At 46.2% G+C, this 27,469-nt stretch overlaps 1 protein-coding gene across 1 annotated transcript in view; it reads left to right on the top strand.

The window, feature by feature from the left end:
* QTRT1 (queuine tRNA-ribosyltransferase catalytic subunit 1) overlaps positions 1-27,469 on the top strand; it is a 345,830-nt gene that overhangs the window by 39,082 nt on the left and 279,279 nt on the right. The window contains exon 3 of the mRNA XM_078685122.1: positions 4,675-4,813. Coding sequence (XP_078541248.1) covers positions 4,675-4,813 — 139 coding nt within the window. The remainder of the gene's footprint in view (positions 1-4,674; positions 4,814-27,469) is intronic.

The following is a 27,469-nucleotide window of genomic DNA, read 5'->3' as shown; positions in this document are numbered from 1 at the left end:
CAGGTGTTCGAGGTTTATGTTTATCGGTGTGAGTAGGCTTATTCTGTTGGCAGCTGGGGTTGGGGTTTGAAGTTCTTGTAAATAGTTGAGATCTTGTCATGGAAGATGCCCGCCAGGGTGTCACACAGTTCTTGGGAGGGGGTTGATGTAATTCCTGTGGCTGTGAGGTTGGAGAACTCCTTAATGGCGAAGAGCTCCTTGCTGTGGTGTGTGCTGACTTCTATGCAGTCTGGTAGAGCGTTCTTTGTTTCTTTCAGGAGGCGGCGGTACTGGTTGAGTGCTGTTTTGAAGGTGGTATGGTCTCCTGTCGTTTTGCTAGTACGCCAATTCTTTTCTAGTTGCCCGCAGTTGCACTTGGAGGATTTCAGCTCCGCAGTGAACCAGCTGACTCTTCAGGCCAGTACTTTGGGTTTGACTTTCTTGGCGAGGGCGACTATTTCGACGTATTCTGTGATTCACTGGGAGAAGTTTTTCTCAGCAGTTCTGGGTCAGATGATGTATCTAGGAGGTGGGAGTTGAGAACATTGTTCTACTGATCTTCTGATATCTATTTCGAGTGTCTCTGTGTGGACCTGGAGAGGAGGGAGGGTGCCAGTGTTGGTAGATCCTGAGATGGTGAAGGTTCACTCTGTAGTGGTCGGTCCAGGTGAGCTGAAGAGACTTGGTTGTTCTCGACTCTGTTGCTGGATGTAAATATGGGGTCGGCTTGTGTCCTGCGATGTAGATGGGGTCAGTGACCAGTTGTGGAGGCGTTTGTTGCTCATGCTTTCAAGGTGATCGGTTGTGTTGGTGTCGCCGGGGTCATTGAGGTGGAAGTTAAGATCTCCTAGAAACATGTAGTGCTCGGAGTCGATGGCAATTGGGACAATGAGGTCAGGGATGGCGTTGTAGAAGCTGGGACATGGTCCTGTTGCTCTCTATGTGAGGGTGCCTCTGATGGTGCTTTTTCTATCTGTGTGAAGTCGGAAATTGAAATGCTCTTTTATCTGTGTTGGGTCCTCTGAGTAGGTTGTGCAGCGGATGGTGTCATTGTCGATGGCAATACCACCTCAGTATATTCGTTGATTCGGTCCTGGTGTGTTATCTTGTAGCCTTCGGGTATGGCAATATCTTGCGCAGAGGCGGGATTCAGCCTTTGCTCTGTGAGGAAGATTATGTCTTGGGTGAGGGATAAGATCGTGTTCCAGATCTCCATGGAGTGTTTGCTGAGCGATGTTTTTTTTAGTAGAATGCACTGGAGTTGTGCTGTGGCGGTCTCGGTCTGCATGGTCGGTGCAGTCGTGTTTGCGATGTCACCAGCGTTGTTGGTTGCTTTGGTGTTGCAGATGAAGTGGCATTGCTGGCAGGAGAATGGTCCTCTGGTGGTTCGTGGAGATGTGCGGCAGGGTTCCTGGCGCAGGGGGCGGTCCAGGCAGGGACAGACACAGACAGGCTTGTCTTTGGCATGCTGGTGGCGCGCCTGCTACACGCCTGTGCTGTGGCCTCCATTAATTAGGTCCTGGGAGAAGGGAGGGGCATGGGGGGCAGTGCGTGGGGCTAGGCGGGAAAAGGGAATGAGGGGAAAAAAAGCAGAAACCAGTGAAAAATAGAGGAAAAGCAAGGCAAAACCACTCAGAAACAGTGGAGAAGAAAGCAGTGAAAAACAAGGGAAAAGCAAGAACACTCAGAAAATGGGGGGAAAAGGAAGGAGAAAACAGTACAAAATCAGGAAAAATCGGGGAGAAAGTGAGGTAGAAGCAATGGAAAGACAGGAGCAAGAGCGATGCAGCAGCATGGGGAGAGCTGCACCTGGGACCTGCTCAATGGATCGCGCAGTGGCCTCCATTAAGTAAATCCCAGGATAAGGGAGCGGCAATGAGGGGAAAAAACAAGGAGAAAGCAGGGTAAAAAGGGAGGGGGGAGCAAGGAGAAAGCGCTCTGAAAACGGTGGAAAAGGAAGGAGAAAGCAGTGAAAGATTTGGGAAAAGCAAGGAGAAAGCACTGAGAAAACAGAAGAAAAAGAAGGAGAAAGTAGTGAAAAACGAGGGAAAATCAAGGAGAAAGCACCCTGAAAACAGGGAAAAATGATGGATAAAACAGTGAAAAATGAGGGGAAAAGCAAAAAAGAAGGCACTCTGAAAATGGGGGAAAAGGAAGGAGAAAGCAGTGAAAAATGAGAGAAAAGTAAAGAGACGCTCAGAAAACGGGGACGAAGCAAAGGCAAGTCAAGGCAAGAGCGATGCAGCAGCACGGGGAGAGCTGGGTCTGGGACCTGCCTATCTATGCTGGAGGTTTGCCCAAGAACCGAGGCCACGATGTATAATGCTGTTATGATTTATGGCCCAGAAGGAGATACAAACTAACCTCTGCTTTCTTCGTCAAACAACATGTGAGACACTGCTTCTTAATATTTATTTATTCATTGGGACTTTTTTGATTTATGAAAAACCGTTCCCCTACTTTTTTATCTAAAGACAGCCGTCCCAGAATATTTAATTCCTATTGTTTCAATTCTTCAGCTAAAGTGTCATTCACAATGTCTCCTGTGCTGTGAAATCGGAGCTGGGCATTCAGCTAAACAAGCCTTCCGGACAGGGTGCCTGTTTGCCTGAAAGAAATGCAAATGTACGCAACGAGTTAATCTGCAAATGTACAGGATAATCTGAAAATGTAGGGGATGCTTGGGAGCCGGTACTCGCTTTAATTGATCAAATCACTTAAAGCTTTGTGATGACACGCGACATGGGGTAGAGAGGATGTGGTCTAACGGCTAGGATTGTCGACCTCTAATCTGGGGAACCAGGTTCAAGTCTCCGCACTGATACTCAACATCCTGTGTTCCTTGGCAAATCACTTAATCTCCCCGTGCCTAACAAAAGTGAATGTGTCCTTGTGTAACGCAAATGGTGCTCATGTAAATCGCTCTGCTACCCGATACCTTTGGATCAAGTTTGTGCTATATAAAAACTCTGAAAGAAGAAAAAGAGAAGACAAAGATTTTTTCTTTTTAAGTGGTAGTGTAAAGCGTTAACAGCTGAATTGTGAAGTGCGTGCTTTAAAATAATTGTATTTATATAGAGCTTACTACTCCTGAGGCGTTGAAGGGACAGTTACGTAAGAAGATTGCATTATGTAAGTCTGTGTATTACTAAAACCCGTACTTTGGAAGCAGCATTTCACCTTAAACCTTTATGCGCATTTTGTAGCAGTCCATCCTATATTGTCTCAGGGAAGCCAGGAAGGGTTTCGCAGCGGTCGAAGCGCCTTGGGACCCTACGGGTAAGTAGTGCGCTATATAAATGCCTATACATTTACATTTACATTTACATTGTGTGTAATGCAAGTTTAAAATAATGACTTGCATGTTCACAGTGCTTTCTGTCACAGGCTGTGACACCGTAGCACAAGAAATGCGCAAATCGCTGTTCTCCACTTCACCAATCAAGATTTAATTCTCTGTCTCTCTGATTACACACACACATGTCTAAAGGGCATTAACTAATAGAGATTTTATAATGTACTATAGCGCATTTCCCACAGTAACATCTTTTTAACATTTATTGTGCATTCAAGCTGCACATTATTTTATATGTAGCTACCTGATGGTGAAACACCAAAAAAAGAATATTTAGTTTTTTCAGCCGGACTATTGATCACACCCCCACACTCACTGATCCCACCCCCATTGCATACAGCAACACAGTTCCCATACTTTTCTTTTAATGCACTTTGACTGCTGTTTAAGAGTTGGTATTCTGAGACCAGTAACTGGCCACACAGCCGAAGTGCGATGTTCCCAACATGATGGCTACTTAGAGCAGCTTTCAGTGCCAAGTATATATTGTCTTAAAATGTTTCTACTTGGAGTGTTTTACTGCTATCTTTCCAATGTAGTTTTATTTTCCCCTCAATAGTACATTATTAATTTCATAACCACGTTTCTCTCTTTTGTCACAACAGTTCTATATGTCCAGTAATTAATTCACTATGGCATCATATCATTTTCCAAAGATTGATTTTCACCTCAGCACTTCATGTCTGTATTGTACCCCTTTAATGTTGGTTTTTGTTTTTTCTATCTAAAATAACCTACAAAATTGATCAGGGATCATTATTTCGTACTTAAGTACGGCATCATTAGCCTACTGTTTATCAAGAGCCCTCCAATGGTTATTTAAAACACTGTAGCAGTTTAGTAAAACCCGCACTATCTTGTGCATGTTCAAAATATTATAAATGCCATTAGCCGTGTCAAATCTAAAAAAAACATAAAGCACAGTTCAGTACAATGCACGTGCATTGTTGACACTGGATCTTTTTCCTACCCACAATCGGTTTAACAGAAAGAAAGGGTGCCCCTGATATTTCTGTGACTAGACTGTGTTTTTTTGTGGACTGCCCCTAATTAAAGCGCTGTACTCAAACGCATTAACATTGTCAACGCCTATAGCTCTCCGATTGCTGAGACCTATTGCATTTGCCAAATGCTTGTTTTTGTTGCAGTTTTATGTAGCATATACACGACCTAAAGGTATTGAAGCCCTTTACATGAGCACCAGTTACATTACACAAGGAAACATTTTTAGTACTACAAATCAAGCAAGCTGCTTTGTCTAAATTTTTTTGTCATTTGGCGTCCTGGTGGTGTTTCTTTAGTCAGGGGCTGTCATTTCTCATAATGTCTTTTTTTTGCAGGACAGTGGTGGGTTCCAGATGGTGTCTCTGGTCGAGTTATCTGAAGTTACGGAAGAAGGCGTGCGCTTCAAGTCCCCCTATGATAGCAAAGAGATCTTGCTAACCCCAGAGAAGTCTATTGAAATCCAGAACGCACTGGGTAAGTTTGATTCTAACCAACTTTCCTAGAAAATCCTTATTAGGTCTCGCCTGAGGCAGCGCATGCGCCGGTCTGGCGAGACATTTAGTAGCTGCTTTAAAAGGGCTACCTTGCCGGCCACCAGCTTGCTATTATGCGCACAGCACCTTTTCCCGTCGCGCATGTGCGCACCACTTGCTTTTTTTTTAAATTTCATTTTTGCGTGCGCGCACACAACTCCCTGTCGCGGCCAATGCTTGTTAATCCTTTGGCAAAATGTCTTGTTGTGCACTGCTGACTTGCCACCCGCACGTTTCGTCTCTTGTCCTGAGTGCAAGATAAGCCCTGCATTTACCATATGGGTATTGTAGCATTTCAGACTGTGTAGCGGAGGTGGTCCAGACTACCGCCTCACTGCAATGGCTCCTGCTGCAGTTTCGCACCAGCAGCCTCGCTCAGTTCTACGTTCATAAGGTGATAGGTGAAGCAGACATGCTTGGCAGCCCTTGTGATTGGGGGTGACGGACCTCCAGCTCGGTTGCAAATGGGTATTTTGGTGTGGCATTTAACGCCTTCAGGCCGAATCCCTCGCAGTGGTATCCTTCTGGCAGTAACCTCTGGGCCAAACCTGGTTTCCTGCTTTACTGGACACAGCTTTCACTCGCATCAGCGGAAGCACCTGCCTGCACTTTCAATCCACACTGGATACTTGTTCTGGTAGTCTTATGCATCTCACATGGAGATTGCACAGAGCCAGCAGGGTGGGGGTGGGTACACTTCAGCAACATGGGCAAAGTGGAAAATGACATTTAATTAGTAGATTTGGCACTGCCGGCAAGGAGAAGTGCTTTAAAGTGGAAATTGCAGTCGGATCCTCTATATAATACAATCTAGCTATTAAACCTATGCAAATTAATCTCCGCAAAGTGGTTGGTTATGATGAAACTGTAGCAAACAGACCGTGAGATCTACATGATCACATGAGGCTCTGCGATGGAGGAAGTGCCCTGCTTTCTTCATCGCCCTCACTGATGAAAGATAGCTTTGAAAACCCACAAGGATTATGTTTTCTCTATAAATTAGACATGAAACTGAAAGAAGAGTTGCACATGATAAAGAATACTGTGAGTGCAGCATAGGAAACACGTTTACGGCCACATAACTAAGTTTTAATATAGATGATACACCCCATTATGAATGGCCGACATGTCTCAGTATCTTCAATAGCAGACTTTTATAGCGTTCGTTTTAGCTCCTCAGCATTCAACACCACTTCTTTGACACCACTCTGTCCCTAATCAGCTCGCTTTTAATCATCTTTTAAAAAACATTTTTTTTAAACACTTCCAAGTCCATTCCATTATTTTCTGCTCCCACTCCATGCCTCCCATGTTCCTGGCGAGGGTGGTGTAGTGTTGAACAGCCACTACAATCCTTACCGGAGTACAAGAGGTCACCTCTGAGTCCCATGACCTTGTAAAAGAACTTTGCCTACGGCATCCTTCTTCTTTATTGTCACTTAACTTCTCAGTGACTTGCGGTAACGTTATAATGCATGTCCAGGGGTACTTTTGCACCATATTTTGGATGCATCTAAAGCCTGTGTGATTTTTTTAAGGCTTTGCATTATTACTGAGCTATTCTTCTCCATTCACTACATGTATGCCCCATGTCCAGGCTTGAGAGAACCCCCACCCCTCCCCCTCGTTCTTCCAGCTCCACTACCGGGTACCAATAGAACTTGCTATTATACAGTGGAAATGGGTTGACTGCTGTGTGAAGATGGAGACGCTTTGGGTTCATTGGGAGTATTCCACATATATGTCTGAGCACCTTTCAATTTCTACTTTTAAAATTCTCTGTAGAATATGTTCATTTCCGTTCTTTCTAAACCTGGTTTAGATGTTAAATGTTATTGTGTCAATACAGTTACAGATATAGCTACTTTGCAGAGATGCTGTTTACGAGATTCTGATGTTCGGTGATCAAATCATTCCACAGTTACCCAATTTTAAACATTGTTATAATGTGCGTGAGTGCTTACTCCACAAGCTTGTCTAGCCTTCGGCACTGATTGGGGGGGCGGCTTCCGCAAATTGAAAACTTTGTCTCTATTTGACAACCACCCCATCTCCATGTACAAGGAGGCAAGTGAATGAGAAACCAAGAGTAAACCAGCATTGGCAAACCCAATTAATCTGACCATTGGGACCTATTGGCTTTGTCAGTGGATTTTTTATCAAAGCTGCACAGCATTCCCAATGCAGCATGGCTAAAGAATGGGGAAAAAAAGCCTTTGACGGAGCCGACCACATCATTTTGTGGGTGCACACACCACGCATGCGCACGCATGCAAAATAACGCAGCTGATTTTTTACTTTCATTTACAGATCAATAGTTTTTTAAAGTGGGTGGGGAAAGAAATAGGGCCGAAGCAACATAGAGTGAGTAGGGGCATCAACACGGCGAGCATAAATGGGGGGAAAGCAAATTGATGAGAGAGCAACATGGAGCTGGTAAGGAGAAGCATTTGGACGCGAGGGAGGAACGTGAAGGAGTGGGAGGCCAGTACTTAAAGGAGTCAGCTGGAAAGTACATGCACTCTCCAATACTTAAGCAAACAAGCATTGGCATAGCTAATAGATCTTGCCTTTGGGACCTTATACATTTTTAGCCATGCAACAGTTGATGTTATTGCACCAAGGATATTGTGCTGCATAACTAAATACTTATAAGGTCCCAAAAGCGAGACCTATTGGCTATGCCAATGCTTGTTTTTTTTTTTTAGTTCACAAGAACCCAGACTGCCCATTACCTGGATAAAGCCGCTCCCTGGCTAGTGTTTCTTTGTCAAGCAAAATCTCTCATTAGTAGCCCCTGCATTTGTTGAATTGTGGGTTTCATGACCAATTGCTAGAATTTGTTTTAATTATTTAATTTTATAGCGCAAACCTTACCCAAGGCAGCAAAGCAGTTACAAATTAGCCTCTTAGTTTTGCAGAAAACAAAGTGAAGGACTAGCTTAGAGTGAAGAGCATTAACCGTGGAGATAAATGATTAAACTATGCCTTTTTTAGGCATTTCAGAATGCAAGGAGGGCTAGCTACAGCCTGACAGAGTCCGGCATAGAGTTCTGTAATCTTGGGGTTGGGCACAGGAAAAGCCTTCTCAGATGATTTGGCTCATCTGTTTTTAGGCATTTTCATTATAAAATGGTTTTGCTGCTCGTTTTCCGTGGTCTACCAGTAACTTAGGCCTATAAGTATGAATAGATTTTCAGGGATGTGGAATTCCTATAGCCCGACGCCCAGGACATATTGTTTGGGGTCAAGGGCAACAAGTTTTAATGTGCATTTTGTCCTTGGGACAAGTAGGCCCAACCCCCTGCAGCACACACCCTTTGGCTGCCAGTTTGCAGTAGCACATTAAGGGCCAGGGAAGGGCACTGCCTTTAGTTATTATTTGTGTGACTATGTTAATGCTGTTCAAACTTGTATTTATGGTTCATTAATTGAAAGCCTTTATTATTAGGGTGCGCGCTCTAAGTAAATGTAAGATCGGACTGCACTACTGACAGTGGTTACAGTATATAAATGTGTACTCACGGTTTTAAAGTTTAGAAATATGAGGCTATGCATAATGCTCCCAGAATGCTCTCCGATTAGATGCAAATATTTGTAGACGCTTGAGAGCAAGATTAATTACTCTTTGCTTACAATATAAAATGTTCCTAAAAAATGAAAGTAGGAAAAAAAACATTTGCTACACTACTGTGAAATTTAAGGTACCGTTTCTTTGCAGCATCATTTAGTAAGATGTGTTGATGCATGCTAGTATTTCGCAAAAATATTCATATTGGAAAATCAGTGTAACCAGTTTCAATAAGATTATGAGTAACATAAAAATAAACAAGCATTGGCAAAGTCAGTAGGTCTGAATTTAGTGGTCAGTTTTTTAGTTTTGCCACTATGTGACTTGTTTTGGCATGGTTTTTGTAAAGCCTTCTTGATGTGAAAGCTGCCAGGCCCTCACCATTATAACAAACATTGGCAAAAGCAACAAAAAATGTTCTAAAAAAAAAGCACACACTGCCACATTAGTTACTGCCACTAAACAAAACTACTTTGTGTGCCAATATACTCCTTGTGAAAGAGCTTAATGCCGTCACTCACAGTGAAGCCAGCCGATACAGAGAGAGGGAGAGAGAATTTTAATAAACACAAAAGGTTGTGGTAAACGCCAGACCAAATTAAGGGCCCCATTATTAAAGAAAGTCTCAAAAGTGCACCCTTGCATTAAGTGCAGCTATATGGCTTTCGTGAATTTACAAGAATTTATAGAAGCAGGGCAAGAAATGTACTCTTGGAAAATATTTGTGAACTGGAGTTTATCATGAGCAAATATGCATGTGTAGACTTGCTCATGCGAAAACCCGAGTGTTTGCAAGGTCATTTTCCCATCAACCACTTTTTTCCCAACTCTGGAAGAAGGTTTACGTCTGCCATTGTCAGGAGTACATTTCCAACATTTCTCAGTATGGAAAAAGACTAGAGGAGTTGTTGAAAACCCTTACAACATGCAAGTTAGTAGATTTGCACAGACTTAAAGGGCATTCCAACCCTGGAACTATTGCTTACCACTACCTTCAGTCCCAGTATGTAGATCTGCAGAAACGTGGCAACATAAAGGGATTGCTAGTATTCAAAAACTATTATGGTATGAGTCCTGGCATAATCAGAGAGGCTATATAAGAGCTCTTATATAATGAGATTGCTGCCATCATTTGTCGCCGAACCACATGGCACCAAAGGGACAAGTGGATTTTGTTACAGGACAAGTAGATTTATGAAGCAACTTGCCCCATGGACAAGTAGATATTTCAATAAATTCCACACCCCTGGATTTTGTGTTTCTTTAGAATACAATTCGCTGTTTCGGGCCGTTAAGAAATTCAAAATGCAATTTTCCTATATATGTAATGCATTCGCAGTGGTGCATTTTTCTACCTTGTAGAAATCGCATTTTGACAATCTCAAAATAGTGAATTACAAATGGGGATTTTCTATTTGAGATTCAGTAACTGCATGTACAGCAGATTTCCTAATTGCTACTAGTCGCAAAAAGGGCATTTAGGAAATGCAATCACCATCAAATTGGATTTGATGGTACCCAGGTGCAAACTGTAAACAAGCATTTGCAATGCAATAGGTCTCACATTTATGAGAGTTTAAGCTATTGGTATTGTAAATGACATTGCCTTTTATGTATGTTTTGTTTCTAAAACAGAAATAAAAGGAATTAGCATTTACAATGCCAATATTTAAACTCTTTGAGAAAATAGTGTTCAGAGGCTGTAATTAAAGTCCATTGAGCAACAACACACGTAACATGGGTTGTCGCCATGGGAGGTTACAAAAAGAGAAATGGCGGTACTAAGGAGGGACTGACTACAAAGCCTTTTGACCAATGAACAGCCACAGTTTACAGTGGACAATGACACAAGCCAAATGTGGGCGGAGAGTGGACGGAGCTTCAAGTCCCTACCTCAATACAGCATGCCTCGCAGAGCAGTGCATGCGCTGCCTAGGCTCGACTTAAAAAAGGAGTTTGAATTTCATTTAGTACATTTAATTCAATTCCAGATCTAATTCAAAACTTTGGGGCTCATTAAGATGGCGAGCGGACATCAGTCCGCCCGCCATCATCACGGTGATGGGACCGACCACCAGACGTGCGGCGGTCCCACAGGCCCAATTAGGATGCGCCTCCTGGCATTTTACCATTGCGGACGGTGCTGCTGGCTGCAGCACGGTCCGCAGTGGAAAAAGGGCATGCACAGCATTTGCCTGCACCACATGGCAGGCACCATGCGGTGCCTGCCACTTGGTGCAGGGAACTGCAGGGGTACCCCCCAGTGCACCGCCCACCCCCCAGGAGGCCTGCAACGGGCCCCAAAGCTAATCCCCACCAGCCTTTCAATTGCACCTTCTCCGCCATGGAGAGGCCCATCAATCATCCACATCATAAAATGGTGGGCGGTGCCTGCTAGGCACCGCCACCATATTAGTGGCTCAGCTCTGCCCGACCGGCAATCGTAACGATTGCCGACCGGCGGAAAAGCGGCGGACGGACTTTGCCCCCGCCGCTATACCCACCGCCATCATAATATGGCGGGGTATTTCTCGTTACGATGGCGTAACGATCGGCGGTGGCGATCGTTACACCATCGTAATGAGCCCCCTAGTGAATAGTTTAAAATTACGGCTACTCACTTTTCACGTGTAGGTAGAGTTTTATGCCACTGGGGCTGCGATCTGATCTATTCATGTTAAAGTATAGGTGAAATATTAATTCCACCTAAAATAAAATGGTTATATATTTATTATGTGTTAAATGTGACAAAAATGTAAGTATAGAAATAATTGCAAATAATTATTTACAAAACGTAAAGTTTATTTTTCAATTTAAAAAGATTATTAAAATGTTTCATCATTAAATAGTATTTCTTTGTACACATTTTGTAACATAAAAATGAATTTATACACATACTTGTAAAAAGTCCAAATTAACTAATTAATTTTAAAATGATTTCCCGGGGGGGGATACATTTTATGTCCCTTCCTCCTTTATTTTCCATGAATTCCTCATCTCAATCTCCCCCTTTCACTCTCCTATGTCGTCTCTCCTCCACTCTTTCTTACACTGTTGCTGCCTTATTTGCACTTTTCTCTCTCTTTTTGCCTTTTTCCTTTTTCAGCCTGTTTTTCCCCGCCACTGCTGCCCCTGCGGCCCCTCCCCCCCAGCATGACCAGTGCGACCGGCCCAAACCAGCTACTTTTTCACTTTTTTTTTTTAGGTCGAGCCTAGAGCAGCGCATGCGGTGCTTGCTCGGCTTTTAGTAAAAGGGTTTTCAAAGTGCTACCAGAGGTTTTTGCTGGCCTCAAGCTGGCAGTAACGCGCGCAGTCGCCATCTGTCTATTCTCCGTCACGTCCGTGGTCGCTTTCACTTTTGCTGCTGCGCTTGTTTTACTGGTGATTCTGATGCCTGTTTGTGCTCCTCAGATCATGCTACAGAGGGAATCCCCTTTATATGGTCTGTGTCTCTGCACATTTGAACATTTGTTTGAAAGCTGTCCACATTTTCAAGCTGTAGTTGGAAGTTTGAAGACACGCTCACATAAATCTCGGAACAAAAAACACAATTTGTAATAATACAGCTACCCTGTATGTAGGCAGGCTTATTTTCAAATTCGATGTGTGTTATTTTATGCCCATTACTTGAGCTAATATGCAAGCAAAGACTTTCTACCATGGTGAAAATGTGTGTTTGTCTGGACATTCCATTAACTTTTTTTCATTTGCGTGAGTTAATCACATTATTTATGAGATGAGAAAAATCTGGTATATCCGTGTGTTGTGTTTGCATCCTGTAGCGGGAATTCTGTTCTCCTACAGAACTGTGCATAGAGATTTGGAACCTCGGCAAATTAGGGTGGCCCAAAAACTCACCTCAGTACCCAAAATCCCCTTACCAGGCTAGCTACAGTGTCTCATTGGTCATAACAAACTCCCAATGTTTAGACAAACCAGAACATGAACTTACGATACCTCGGGTTACGTGGAACACATGAGCACTCTTTCGTTACACAATCATTTCAAACCAGAACGTGGAGTAAATGAGGACACGTGCACATTTGAAATATTTATTTACTAATGCTGTTTTCTCAAACGCAGTATCTTAGATAATACAAGGAAACATATTATCAGAAGCAAAGTTATCAGCATAGTTACTAGTCCATAAAAAGCAAATGGTGACAGCATGCTAAGATGCTGTAATGAATAAGGGTTAACAACACCTAATTCTCACCCTACCTAACTAGCATATTATATTAATATCTAAGAAGGTCTCTTTGGGTTTTAGCAGGGCGGGCCCATACCTCAAGATCCTAGTATGAAGAGATCACATCAGCTTCCACCAGCTCTCTCTGCATGCGAACCGCATCAAGTGTGTATGTGTGCTCTAAGCAAAGCAATATAAAACGCGCCTAAAGCCAGAATTTGGCAGGAGCTGCCCTTATGTTATGTCTATGAAGGTGCGGAGATCAGACCTCACTACAATTCTGTGTCGAGTTATCCTTGAAGCTTCAGCACTCTCTGTACAGACATAGTTTACTAAGCAAAGCTGATATCAGAGCAATAACATATTATTCTCATGTAAATCACAACGCTCTTGTAGGTTGAAAGCTAAATCAACAATTAAGTGTCGTGTGCAGAAGCAGCAAAAGGAAAAATGGCGTTTAAACATTTAATAAACCCATGTCGGCTTAACACAGTATATAGATAAGCAGTAACTATATGACACCCCCCCATGATCCGAGCACGGATAAGATAAGATAAGGGCCTCTTCGTGAAAGCAGAGTTCAAGAACGATGAGCAATGTTATAATTTAAAAAACGAAGGGAAAAATTATTCATATAAAAAATCCAAAATCTCAATTTAGTGTTTAATTGCACAAGCCAATAGGTCGGGGAGGTGAAAAAATCAAGCAAAATTTGCAAAAAGTTATTTCAGTAGAAAATAAGGGGCCGTGATCTGAAACTCGGAAAACTTTTAGGACAAGACCGAATATGCAAAATATGCAGCAACAGCCTCCAAAATGAAATCACCGTCTTCATCCGGAAACAGTTCAGCCATCCAATTCAACAACGGAAAAGAACACATGTGCTCTTCCAGGACCGGAGCCTCTAGTACCATCAGAGGACAACTCGGTGGGTTCTCAAGAAAGCCATGCTCCAAGAAGTCGAGCGCTGCTTCGAGAATGTTCCAATGACCCATTAGTCCATGCATCGCTGCCAAAGCCATAATCCTTTCGCCAGTACAAACCAACTTGTGAGTAACGACGGGACTCATCAGCTGATTAAAATCGACGTCAGGAGATACCGTCTTGCAGAGACACAAATCAAGGGCCCAGTCAAAGTCACAGCTCAGGCAATGAAACACAGGCTGGACACAGGTGAAATAGGAAAATCGAAACGATAATCCATATGCCGTGCTTAAAGTCGCAAGCGGCAGTGTGCCATAGTACTCAAGCATCCGGTTGCGAAACAGTGCCAGGAGGGGCTGCGCGGCTTCTTGCACATGAAGGGCATCCATGCTTAACAAAACAAAAGATGACCAGAACGCCAGCCGCCAGTGCCAGTAACACGGGTAATCCACCAAACAGGCTTGAAAAAATAGAATGGAAGAAAGCAGGAATGACCCCAAATATTTTCTCAAATGAAGTCACTAGACTGCTGCGAACTATTTTGAAAAAATTAGCCAGTCCGGTCGTGGAGGACGCGTTAAAGATTGAATGGACTAGCTCGCTGAAATGCAACGGCAAGTCAGTATTTAAAAGTGCCTGAACTTCTGTGCGTGTGTTAGCAATGTGAAGCACAAATGTTTCTCGAGCCAAACTCAAGGCCACTTCTTTTTGGGACAAAAGAGCTCTTATTCTATTAATGCCATTGAACTCCACTGTCAAGGTTGGGATGCGCGGCCAGATGGAAATATCCCCGTTCCCATGCGTGGGTGGGTAAAGCACATTTTTGCAGCAAACCACACGTTCAGATACGGTCACCACATAAGCAACACCTTCAATTAACCCACAACAATCCTCATTATTCAAAAGTAAATAACTTCCGTTCACCAGTAAGGTAAAAATGGGAACGATAGCGGGAACTGGTGTGCCTTTCAAAACACAGGCTAAATTTTGCCGGTCCTGATTACAAGAACCGTGCAATTGAATGTGTCTACACATTAAGGAGTGATCCGGAGTCTCAGTACACTCCTCCCCATTCAGATAAACTTCTTGTCCGTCTTTTAAACATCTATAAGTAAATGGGAGGGACCAGACTTCATGAAGAAATACATTACCTAATGGTTCATATTGACCTATAGCAACATATCGCATACAATTTGTGAACTTATATAAAGCAAACGGCAACGTTATCAAACCGTGGATAAGCCACGTTGCAGCAGTGGCCTCGGCCACGGAGAAAGGCAAGGATTCCAACCTTTCAATATGTAACATTGAAAAAGACGCATCGCGCAAGGAAAGTAAGCGCTGCTTGTCAGTTAAATTAAAGGGGGCAAAGAGAGAGGAGACATTCATGTAGGTCCATGGCACCTTGCCAGACTTCAGTGTTTGCAGGGTCCACGCAAATTGCATGATGGAACGCAATTGATTTTGACCATGGTACAATACAGATACTTCATCCTGCACAATATCCACGACAGAGGACACAATATTATCTAACGTGTAAATGCGGGAAGAAAGCATGTTAATACTATTATCTACCACTGCAAGCACTTTTTCTAGATTAGCTTGATCAATAGCTCTAAGGCGTGTCGCCGCCTCAATCTGTGATGTCTTCCAGATTTCATTGTAAATAGCATATATCCATCTTTTAGATCTACCACTAGCCGGGCCTTTTATGAAATCATTTAAATCCACATCTTCATTCAGCTTGGACAGATGTAATTTAACCGCAGCCAAGGTAGAATGTTTCAGCCAATTTTGACATAATTTGCCTACTGAGTAAGTCGTGACAGAATGGTCAGAGTCAAAACGTGGATCAGGTCTGACCTGCTTAAAGCCATCAGATAAACCCAAAAAACGGTGCTGGCATGAATCAGCACTTCTGTGCCACATCAGCCAACCTTTTGGATCCAAACAGGATATGTTAATGGATGAATTAAGCAAAAGGGTCTGCAAGTCCCTAATTGAAAACTGAGTATAATTACTCCAGCCAGAATAGTCTTCCAACTCCGGGATGGTAGGTGTATTGAATTTTTTAGAAGTAGCCAATCCAAAGCATGTTGTTTGCCAAATAGATGAATTCAAAAACAACATATGATTTGGGATGAGGCATGCTCTGTGCAAAGCCTCTGTGCCTTGTACCTGCCAGCTTTTAGAACCCCAAACAGATTTAAGGTCAATAGTTTCCTTCCACAATTCGTAGCCGCCAACAGCCAGCTGATCAAGAAAGGACTTCGAGTACAATAATTTAGTATCGGTAAGGCTAACCTTGGACATTGGCTTCTGTGTCATTTTAAAATAAAAGGACTCGGGATTGGACTGATTGAAGTCAGTAAAATAAGTGTACTTTTTCAAAAAAGTACCGGAACTGCCTTGTTTAGGAGCTGGGCAATGCTCCCATTGTGTATAATTTACAGTATTCCTTCTAGAAGTAGTTTTATGTAAGAAGTGATTGCCAAAATGTTGAAAGCAAAACAAATCACCATAATCAGCCGATCCTAAGTATAAATCTTCCGCATCAAAGGCAGCATAGTATTTCAAATCAGAAAACAAAGACTCTACGGCCTGAACATCCCAATCATCAGAACGTATGTTTTGCTTCACTACATCCCCCATGTTAACCCTAAGCACATTAGGGACATTAACAACCTCTGTAGGGCCATGACTTTGAAATCTAACGGCATCCCACACTATCCCATCAAGGACAGGCCAAGCAGAGATGTTAACAAATGTCAAGTCTCTTTTCAGTCTGTGTGCAGAATGCGAAGAGGAAAGGGGGGCCAAAGTTCCATTGAGATGTCGAATGCATGTTCTTTCCTCAACATAGTGTCCATTTACAATCCGGAAAAAATAAAACACAAACCCAATTGACATAAAAAGGTAAATCGAAAAAAGCACCAGCCAAATATATGTCCAAGGGGGAATCAAAAAATGTTTTTTAAACAAACTGGCATAGATTGCAAACCGTGAGGGTCTCTTCGAGGCATTGGAAACAGAGTCAAATGAAAATCTGGATTCTGTGGCCAAACGTGTCTGCAGATCTGGCATAGATAAGTCAGTGGGGTAAGTGTAGTCAATTTCATCATGGTCTGTACCAGGCAAAGTACTTAAAGGACTGGAAATTGCAGGCAATTCGATGGCCACCACAGGTTCAGGATTAGAAGTAGTGGTCAAAACAGAATTTCTCACAATGGAAGGACAGAAAACTGCCGGAGTCATACTAAGAAGAATCGGCCACTCTGTGTATCTTGACATTGTCAATTGAGATAAACCTGTTTTCCTTACGACCTGGAAGCGGAGGTAAAATGACTGTTCGTGTACCCTTCACTCCAAGGACCGGAACCGTAGCTCGATAGGAAGGTCCAAATTCTTTCTTGTCATCGATCTTCTCTCGAACCAGTTCTCCAACTTGGGGTAGCCAGCCAACTACCGGGATCTGCCACACATCATCCGATGTGGAGGGCAAATGTTCCTTTGCAAGACCGTCTCTGGTCTTTTGTAGATCCTGTAAAACATTGCAATGTTCATCTACGTCAAAGGTTGTGGCGCGAACCACGCAGTCTAGACCATCAAGGTCAGGGACGTACATTTTGATGCCAAAGAGCATTTCGTATGGGGTCCGCCCACCCAGAGACCTTCTAGGGAGATTATTAAGTGCACGCTGCACACCATTGAGGTGGGCCAGCCAGTTTCTGCCAGTGCCTATAACTCGAGCTGTCAAAGAATGCTTTAAATCACGGTTCATTCGCTCCACTACACTATTACCCTCAGGTCTGTAGGGAGACGAAAACTTGACTTGGACCCCCATCGAAGTCATGGCATCCTTATACGCCTTAGAGGCGAAAGCCGGACCCTGATCCGAATGGAAGGTACCACAGGCAAAAATCCCTACAAAGACACGCAAATCTCTTATGACAGTCCATGAATCAGCGCTGCGATGGGGCCAAACCCACACAAAGCGTGAGCATGAATCAACTGCTACTAAGATGTACTTATACCCAGTATCAGAGGAAAAAGGACCGCAGTGATCTAAATAAACACAACCTAGTGGTTTATTAGAAATGTACAACTGTGTCTGTGGCGGACGCGCAGCAGTCGAAGGTTTAATCTGCTGGCAAATGTCACATTGAAGGACATAATCTCGCGTCTGTTTGTACAGTCCCCGCCACCAGAAACGTTGTTGTAATCGAGCTACAGTGGCCGAGACGCCCGCATGCGCAGACGCCACACCTTCATGCACCGCTGTAATCAAGCTTGCCCTGCGATCCGAGTTGGGAATTAAACGTTCACCAACTTCAGGTATTTTCACAAAAGGAACCTTTTCGGGACTTAAGTGGTATGTGTACTTCGAAAGGAACCCAGTAGGATGTTTACCTCCCTTCTCAGTGGCAGCAACAGCTGCCAAGATGTCATCATCAATCTTACTTTTGGACCGTGTAACTGCTGCAACTAAATATGTAGACACCGCTGATTTCGCTGCTTCATCAGCAAGCGAGTTACCGACAGCGTGAACTCCCACACGCTGACGGCCGAGAGTATGAATCACAAAACTGAGTGGCAACTTAGCCTTAAACTCAGCCACTCGAACCCAGATCATCTTGTGTTTTATTGTGCTACCCTTGGAATCACGAAAATCATTCTGAATCCAAAAGAACAAGTTCTCATTGTAAGACTGGACACAGTAGTAAGAATCACTCACAATAAGAGTAGTCACACTAGGATCAGCGTACCCCAACGCTAGTAAAAGAGCACGAAGCTCTGCCAATTGTGCGGTGCAGTCCCCTAGAGTCTGCATGTGCACAACTCTGGACTTGAACTCATCGTTCACCATGGCACCGACCACAATGGCGCATACGGAAACGTAGGCGTGTTTAGAGCCATGCGCAACCTGCGCCGAACCATCAGTGTAAATGACGCAATGGAAGTCCTCCAAAGGTCGCATAGCTAGAGGAGTAGGATGAACGAATTCATACTGCAAGTACTCCTGCGACCGTAATGAGGCGTCAAAATAAACGTGACATCCGTGGACGTCAAGGAAGCAGCCCATTGAATCCACCGAGGGTGCAAAGCTTTAGAATGTGGTACACTGGCTTTCGTAACTGCCTCCAAATGAGGACAGGGTGTAACAACCAACATGCGTTTCCCCTGTGACAGAGCCCGTTCCTTAAGAATCGCCATCTGCACAGCCGTCAAAACTTTCTCCACAGTGGAACACCGCATTTCAGCCGAAGTATACAAGTGTGACTTGTAAGCAATAGGTACTGTATCCCCTTCATTAAAAGTCAGGTACGTGAAACCCACCGTCCCAGGAATAATTCTTATCACCAGGTTAGTGTGGTTATCACGAGTCAGCAGAAATTTAGAAGCGAGCAGATCAGCCTGCAAGGATTGCAAGAGGGCTGAGTGCTCAGGCAGCCAGCATGACTTGGTAAATGTTGGTTGTATCAAAGCATACAAAGGCTTGATACGCTGGGCATATTCCGGAATGTATGTCCTCCCGAAATTTAAAAAGCCCAGTAAAGACTGTAATTATTTCAGTGTTGTAGGAGCGCGCAACTGTGCGCATTTCTCCAAGAAGTGAGGAGCCAAACCTCTACCTTCATTGTTGAGCTCATAGCCCAGGGACAACACTGTGTACTCCGCAATGTGCGATTTTGCAAAGTTAAATTTGTAACCCATGTCAGCAAAGGTACAAATTATGGAATTCACTCGACACAGATGCTCCCAAAATTTGTCGTCTGTGAGATATATGTCATCCACATACGAGCAAGCATCTGGGTCGATGCTCTCTAAGAGAGACACTATACGGGCGGGGAAAATCCCAGGACTATTCTTATAGCCCATTGGGAGACGCCGAAATTGTTTTTGGACACCGCCATAACTAAAGCTGGTCCATTGGGAACTTAGACCATCCAATCAATGGGCATAAAAACCGTTGGAAATGTCAAGCGTTGTTTTAAAACGCTTACGCACTAGACTATCCACTAGGGCAGAGCCGTGAGTATTCTGTACTGCTCAGTTACGGCAATGCGAGTTTAAATGCCGGTAATCCAAAACCAAACGATATGATCCGTCTGGCTTGGTCACAGTAAAAAGAGGGTTATTCATCGGTGACACACATGTTTCAATAACTCCCTGATATTCCAATTGTTCAAGGATTGCCGCGACGGAAGCTTTGGCTTCGCGCCGTATGGGATATTGAGGTTGAGGCTGCGGCTGAGACCGTAAAGGAATCTCGTGGCATGGGGACAATTTATCCCAACCACATTGGTTGCGGTACAGAGCCGGTGCTAGAGCCCTAGCCCACTCTTCTGCAAAATGCTGCGCATGCTCCTTCGAGACAGTGTTCGCGAAACTCGGGAGGAATACCTCCTCCCCTCGCGGCGCTGCGAGCACAAAAGGTGGGGACCAGTCAGCCCCCGAAAGCAAAATGTCATACGTAGACGAAAGATTTTCCCAAAATACCCCTTTGATGGTACGTTGTATGTCACCTTCTATTAACAGGACAATTTCATAAAGTCTATCAGGGGGAGCAACTCTTGTATCGGCTGTTTCTATCACAACGTAAATATCCGTAGCTGTCACCTTCAGTAGTGGACGCAGGGCCTCTCTCACAATGGTAATCTCCGCTGCGCTGTCCAGCAAAGTCAGGGCCCATGTCAGATTCCGAAGCCGCGTTCTCACGATCTGTGGCATATCGATGCGCTGTTAAAGCAGCGACTTTCTTTTTGGCAAACTGCGGTCTCTTCGGCGTTGAGCGGTCCTGATGTCCTGTGACGTCTGTTTGGCGGGGCTGGTCACGTCCTTGCTGACCACCCCGACCCCTTCCGCCTCCTCCACCACCGGTCTTTGGGGCCGAAAGGAACGAGGAGAGCGTTGATCAGAAACCTGAAATCGATCAGGTGATTTAATCGTCGCGCGATCGCGCAAGTCATAAACACGTTCTGTCTGCACAGGCATCTGAGGCTCCTGTTTCTGTTGCTGTTGCTTACCCTGTTTCTGTTTTTTAGGCCAATTTTGTTTTTTGGACTGGGGCTGAACTTCCGTTTCTGAAGTCTGCCCTTGGGGTTGCTTCTTCTCTTTGACAGAAAAAGGCTTTAGACCCTTGCTATTGCGACCCACTTTTCTATAAGCAGCCACAATAATTCTGTGTCGAGTTATCCTTGAAGCTTCAGCACTCTCTGTACAGACATAGTTTACTAAGCAAAGCTGATAACAGAGCAAAAACATATTATTCTCATGTAAATCACAACGCTCTTGTAGGTTGAAAGCTAAATCAACAATTAAGTGTCGTGTGCAGAAGCAGCAAAAGGAAAAATGGCGTTTAAACATTTAATAAACCCATGTCAACGTAACACAGTATATAGATAAGGAGTAACTATATGACAATCCTTCAGATATCTTTCGAACGCTGCTGCAGCGCAAGAATCATGACTGTGTGTATCGCTTAAAGTAAACTGTTTGTTTTATTGTCAAAAACCTTTGTGGCACTGAAGTGTATTGTGTTTTCATTCAATCAATCAATCAGTCAATCAGTCATTTGTTAAGCGCACTACATACCCGCGAGGGTCTCAAGGTGCTGAGGGGGGGGGGTGTGTGCGCTACTGATCGAACAGCCAGGTCTTTAGTATCCTCCTGAAGGTCAGCAGGTCTTGGGTCTGTCGTAGGCTCAGTGGGAGGGTGTTCCATGTCTTGGCGGGGAGGTGGGAGAAGGATCTCCCGCCGGTGGTTGTTCTTCGGATGCGAGGGGCGGTGGCGAGTGAGAGGTCGGCGGAGCGTAGCTGGCGGTTGGGGGTGTAGAAGGAGAGCCATCTGTTGAGATAGGCTGGGTCGGTCTTGTGGAGTGTCTTGTGTGCGTGGATGGGGAGTTTGAAGGATATCCTCTTGTTGATGGGGAGCCAATGCAGGTCTCAGGTGGGGGATGATGTGGCCTTGTCGTCGTACATAGAGGATCAGTCGTACCGAGGCGTTTTGGATGCGTTGTAGTCGATTGATGAGCTTGGTCGGGGCTCCCGCGTAAAGGGAATTTCCGTAGTCGAGTCTGCTGCTGACGAGGGCCTGGGTGACTGTCTTTCTTGTATCTGTCGGGATCCATCTGTAGATCTTGTGGAGCTTGCAGAGGGTATTGAAGCAGGAGGAGGAGACGGCGTTGACTTGCTTGGTCATTGAGAGCGTTGAGTCTAGGATGATTCCCAGGTTGTGTGCGTGGTCGGTGGTGGTCGGGGCTGCCGCTAGTGCCGTTGGCCACCAGGAGTCGTCCCAGGCTGACAGGTTGGAGCAGAGAATGAGGACCTCCGTCTTGTACGAGTTCAGCTTCAGACGGCTGATCTTCATCCAGTCGGTGACAGCCTTCATTCCTTCATGCAGGTTGGCTTTGGCGGTGATGGGGTCCTTGGTGAGGGAGAGGATCAGTTGAGTGTCGCTGGCGTAGGAGATTATGTGGAGTTTGTGCTGTCGGGCGACGTGTGCGAGCGGGGCCATGTAAATGTTGAACAGTGTCAGGCCGAGGGAGGATCCTTGGGGTACGCCGCAGATGTTCTCAGAGGCTTCGTAACGCAACGGGGGAGGCGGACGCTCTGGGTTCTGCTGGAGAGGAAGGAGGTGGTCCATTCCAGAGCCGTGTCTCGGATCCCTGCGGCGTGGAGGCGTGCGTGTAGTGTGCGGTGGCAGGCGATGTCGAAGGCGGCGGAGAGGTGTAGGAGGATGAGTGCTGCAGTCTCCCCGTTGTCTAGCAGGGTTCTGATGTCGTCGGTGGCGGTGATGAGGGCGGTCTCGGTGCTGTGGTTGCTGCGGAACGCTGACTAGGAAGGGTCCAGGATTCTGTTCTCTTCGAGGTATCAGATTAGCTGTCTGTTAACGATTTTCTCGATGACGTTGGCCGGGAAGGGGAGCAGAGAGATGGGTCGGAAGTTCTTGAGGTCTCTTGGGTCTGCCTTGGGTTTTTTGAGTAGGGCGTTGATCTCGGCGTGTTTCCAGCTCTCTGGGAAGGTCGCGGTCTCAAGGAAGAGATTGATGACGTTGCGTAGGTGGGGTGCGATGGAGCTGCTTGCTTTGTTGAAGACGTGGTGCGGGAATGGGTCTGACGGAGAGCCAGAGTGGATTGTGCTCATGGTCTTGATGGTGTCATCGACGCTCACGCTGGTCCAGGCTAGCAAGGGGACGTGGTTGATGGTGTGCGGAGGGTCTGTTGTGTTGCTGTCTGTTGGGGCTGTCTGGGTGTTGAAGCTGTCGTGGATGTCTGCTATCTTAAGGGGGAAAAAGGTGGAGAGGGAGTCGCACAGGGCTTGCGAAGGCAGGTTCTTGTTGGTGTTGGAGAGTTCCTTCACAATGTTGAAGAGCTCCTTGCTGTCGTGTGCGTTGTTGTCGAGGCGGTCTTTGAAGGAGGTCTTCTTGGCAGCCCTGATGAGGCGGTGGTGGTTGCGGACGGCGTCCTGGTGTGCTGCGTGGCTGGCCAGAGTTTGTTCACTGTGCCATTTCTTCTCTAGTTTCCGGCACGCTTGCTTGGAATCTAGGAGTTCTGGGGTGAACCAGCTGGCCCTCTTGCTGATGTCTCTGTGGGGGGGGGGGTTCTTCAGCGGGGCTACGGTGTTGGCGCAGTCCTCGATCCAGCGTCTGAGGTTGTGGGCAGCGACGTCGGTGTTGGAGGGTTCGGTGGGTGGGTTGAGAGCGAGGTTTGCATGTAGTTGGTCTTCTGTGATTTTGCTCCAGCGGCGGCAGGGGATCTGTTGAGTGCGGTGGTATGTGGTGGGTTTCTGGAAGGTGAAGTGGATGCAGCGGTGGTCGGTGTCGAGCGTGTGGCCGGCGGAGTGGGTGGGCGTTGTGACAAGTTGCCGCAGTCCAAGGTTGGCGAGGTTGTCGATCAGGGTGGTGGAGTTGATGTCGTTGCTGTTCTCAAGGTGAAAGTCCAGGTCTCCGAGTAGGATGTAGTCGGTGGAGGGCAGGGCGTGCGTGCTGATGAAGTCGCTGAACTGGGGGCAGGGTCCGGGGGGTCGGTAGACGAGGGTGCCTCTGAGGGTGGAGTTGGGGTCTGTGCGGATCAGGAAATTAATGTGTTCGGGGGTGCTGAGCACGTCATCGGTGCTAGTCGAGACCCTGATGTTGTTCTTGTGTATGTCATAACAACAACAATGCTGTACAATATTCGTAATATTAATTTTGTCACCAAGAATGGCAAGCTTGTGGGCTGTAAAACAAAAACAACCAAAAAGTTTTTGTCTGCATTATGTGCTTTTGTAGACGTAAATTGTGCTAAGCATGGTTATAGCACCTTATTGTGAAATATTGGCTGGAATTCACTTTGCATTACACGGGTGCTCGGAAAACAAAAAGCTGCAAAAGTCACTTTGATCAACTTTCCCACCAAAAATATATTTTCCACGCTAAATCTGATGCAAGCGCAAATAGCAAATGTTTTTGAGCGAGGCGGTGATTCCCTTTCTTTTTAAGGTCTCTGGCAAGCCCCCCAAGAGCACCGTGCTAACAGTGCCACAGATAGGTGTATAAAGCAGGGAACGTCCCCCTAGAGTTTTGGACTGCTACCCTATGGACGGCTCACGGAACCCATACTTACCTGCTACATCATATTTTTTTGGCTAGTCTTTCACTTATACGTTCTCTCGTCACATGTTAATGGGGCATGGCTGTGCCTCACTGATTCAAACTGTGAGCACCTCTTTGTGTCCTGGAAGCTGATGTTTTGTTTCAATCACTAATTGCGTAAGTTGTAAACAAGGACACATTTGATAGTATTTTAACGTAGCCTACACCCTAATGCAATTTGAGTAGGGCTCCTGTCAGTTGGCATATCTGGTTTATTACAGCTCACCCGTGCGCAGCCTTGGAGTAACACTAATGGCTTCTAAAATAAGAGCAAAGGGTTACGCCCCTTTGGCCCCATCCTTCAGTGGTTCCTAATGTGGTTTTCACTCGCTAAGTAACAGATTGCAGTTCCTGACATTCTGTGCTGTCACCAGGAAACTGTGCGCACTTTGCTGAGTAGCCAGGACCAGGACCTCTTTGTATACCAAATACTCAAATACCTCTCTGTCATGTAAATGTTCTTAAGGAAATTATCCACCCTCTTTGTATTCAAGCAGCACTTAGCCTTATTTAGGTCCTTGAACTGATGTTTTTTGTCTCATCTGTGATCCATTCCTGCCCTCAAGCCCTCTGATAGCAGGGGCTGCTAAATCTGTTTCAGGAGCAAACAAGCATTGGCATATCACAATGCCCCACCCCTGCCCCAACAAGGATGATGTGCTGCGTGGCTAAACACTTATAAGGTCCTAAAGGCGAGACCTATTGGCTATGCCAATGCTTGTTTCCCTCACTTCTATCTCCCCCCTTCACTCTCCTTCTGGGTCTTTCCTCCATTTTCTGTTGTTTTCTCCTCATTTCAAGCTCCCCCTTCACTCTCCCCCTTCACTCTCCTTCTTTTTTACCCTCATCTTTTACCCTCATCTCAGTGTCCCCCCTTTCACTCTCCTGCTGTGTCCTCTGTGTCTTTCCTCCACTCTTTCTTGCACTTTTGCTGCCTTATTTGCATTTTTCTCTCTCTTTTTGCCTTTTTTCTTGTGCCTTTTTCAGCCTGTTTTTCCCCGGTGCGGCTGCCCCGCACCCCTCCCCCCAGCACGACCAGTGCGACCGGCCCAAACCAGCTCCCTCCCCGCTTCCGCCTCCCAGCTGTCCAGCCCTCCCCGACCTCTACTTAGTGGCGGCCACGCAGTGGCCTTGCCTCCGGTGCACCAAAGGCAAGCCCGTCTGCGCCCGTCCATGACCCGACTGCAATCAGCGCCAGGAACCCTGGATCACTGCACCTCCAATGCTACGACCGAGCGGCACTCTACGCTCTCAATCCAGGCCGCAACAACAACTGCAAGCTAGCATCACCAGCAGACACCCACGGACCCTTCAGCTGTCACTGCTACCGGCACACCTGCAGCACCGCTAAGACTATGGACCCAGCGCAACCTGCCCACAAGAACACAACCGAACCGAAGACCCTGCAATGCATCCTCCTCAACAAAGACTCCACAGAAATGTGGGACCTCCTCGAGAGCACCACCCTGGACGTAACATTCTTTACCGAAACCTGGACCAACACCACCTCGGGACCGGACATCGCCATCGCCATCGCCATTCCCCAAGGATACAATCTCTCCAGGAAGGACCACCCCACCCACCCGGGAGGAGGAATCGCCATCGTCCACAAATCCACCCTCCGCCTGAGCACACTCCCCAACAAGCCCACAGACCTGATGTTACACCTTCACTTCAAGATACTGGCCAGCCCTACCTCCACCCTCCGAGGAACCCTCATCTACCGACCCCTGGACCCTGGGGACGTTTCGCCAACTCCATCAAGGACATCGTCTCCCCACATGCCATGCGTCCACCAACTACACCATACTGGGAGAAGTCCACTTCCACCTCGACAACCAACTGGACCCCAGCACCACATCCCTCCTGGACCACCTCCACAACATTGGACTCTGCCAGATCGTGACCGAACTCACACACTCAGCAGGACACACCTTCGACCACTGGACAGCCCTCACCACCGAAGACACACTGAAGACGATGAAGTCAATCAACTCTGGGCCCCTACGGACCCCTAGCCCTGCCACATTTTTAACAGAGCAGCCGACGCCATCGCAACCATGCTCTGCCACACCATCAACTGCCCCCTACAAATCGCCTCGTTCCCTGATGACTGGAAACAGGCTGAGATAAACCCCCTCCTGAAGAAACCCTCGGCGGACCCCACCGACCTAAAAAAACTACAGATCCATCTCTCTGCTCCCGTTTCCAGCTAAAGTCATCGAGAAAGCCATCAACAGCCAACTCGCCACATTCATCCAAGAGCATACATCCTTGAACATCTCCAAATCCGGCTTCAGCAAAAAATACAGTACGGAAACTGCCCTCCTCGCCGCAGCAGACGACATTGGTACCTTACTGGACAAAGGAGAAACAGCAGCCCTCATCCTCTTCGACCTCTCAGCGGCGTTCGACACAGTCTCTCACCGCACCCTAATACGCAGATTCCACGACGCAGGGATCCAAAACAAAGCCCTCGACTGGATCTGCTCCTTCCTCTCCGGCAGAACGCAACGGGTCAAACTCCCCTCTTTACTCTTAGACCCTACATCTACCACCTGCGGAGTCCCCCAGGGGTCCTCCATCTGCCCTACGCTCTTCAACGTCTACATGGCTCGGCTAGCCCCCATCGTCAGAACCTACGGACTCAACATTGTGTCATACGCAGACTACACTCAACTCATCCTCTCCCTATCCAACGAACCCAACACCACCAGACACCACTTTCGAGAAGGCATGGAAGCCGTCACCAAATGGATGAAAAACAGCTGCCTACAACTAAACTCCAACAAAACGGAAGTACTCATCATGGGCCCAAACACCGACGCCTGGAGCGACACCTGGTGGCCCCCCGCCCTCGGAAGCCCGCCCACCCCCACCGTTCACGCACGCAACCTGGTAATCATCCTGGACTCAGAGCTCAAAATGGACCGCCAGATCAACACCGTCTCGTCGTCCTGCTTCCACACGCTCCGCCTCCTACGTAAGACCTTCAAATGGATCCCCCTCAAACACAGAAAGACCGTCACTCACGCCCTGGTCACCAGCAGGCTCGATTACGGCAACGCACTCTATGCCGGAATAAACAACAACCTCACCCGCAAACTACAGAACATCCAAAATGCCTCCGCAAGACTGGCCCTCAACCTGCCAAGACACTGCCACATCTCCCAGAACCTGCGCACACTCCACTGGCTCCCCATCGAGGCTGGAGTCAACTTCAAGATGCTAACCCACGCTCACAAGGCCCTCCACGACACCGGACCAGCATACCGGAA

Source organism: Lissotriton helveticus, chromosome 1_1 (genome assembly GCF_964261635.1).
Source record: "Lissotriton helveticus chromosome 1_1, aLisHel1.1, whole genome shotgun sequence".
Taxonomy (NCBI): domain Eukaryota; kingdom Metazoa; phylum Chordata; class Amphibia; order Caudata; family Salamandridae; genus Lissotriton; species Lissotriton helveticus.
Note: the sequence above shows the minus strand (reverse complement) of the source record. Positions and strands in the feature narration are given on the sequence as shown.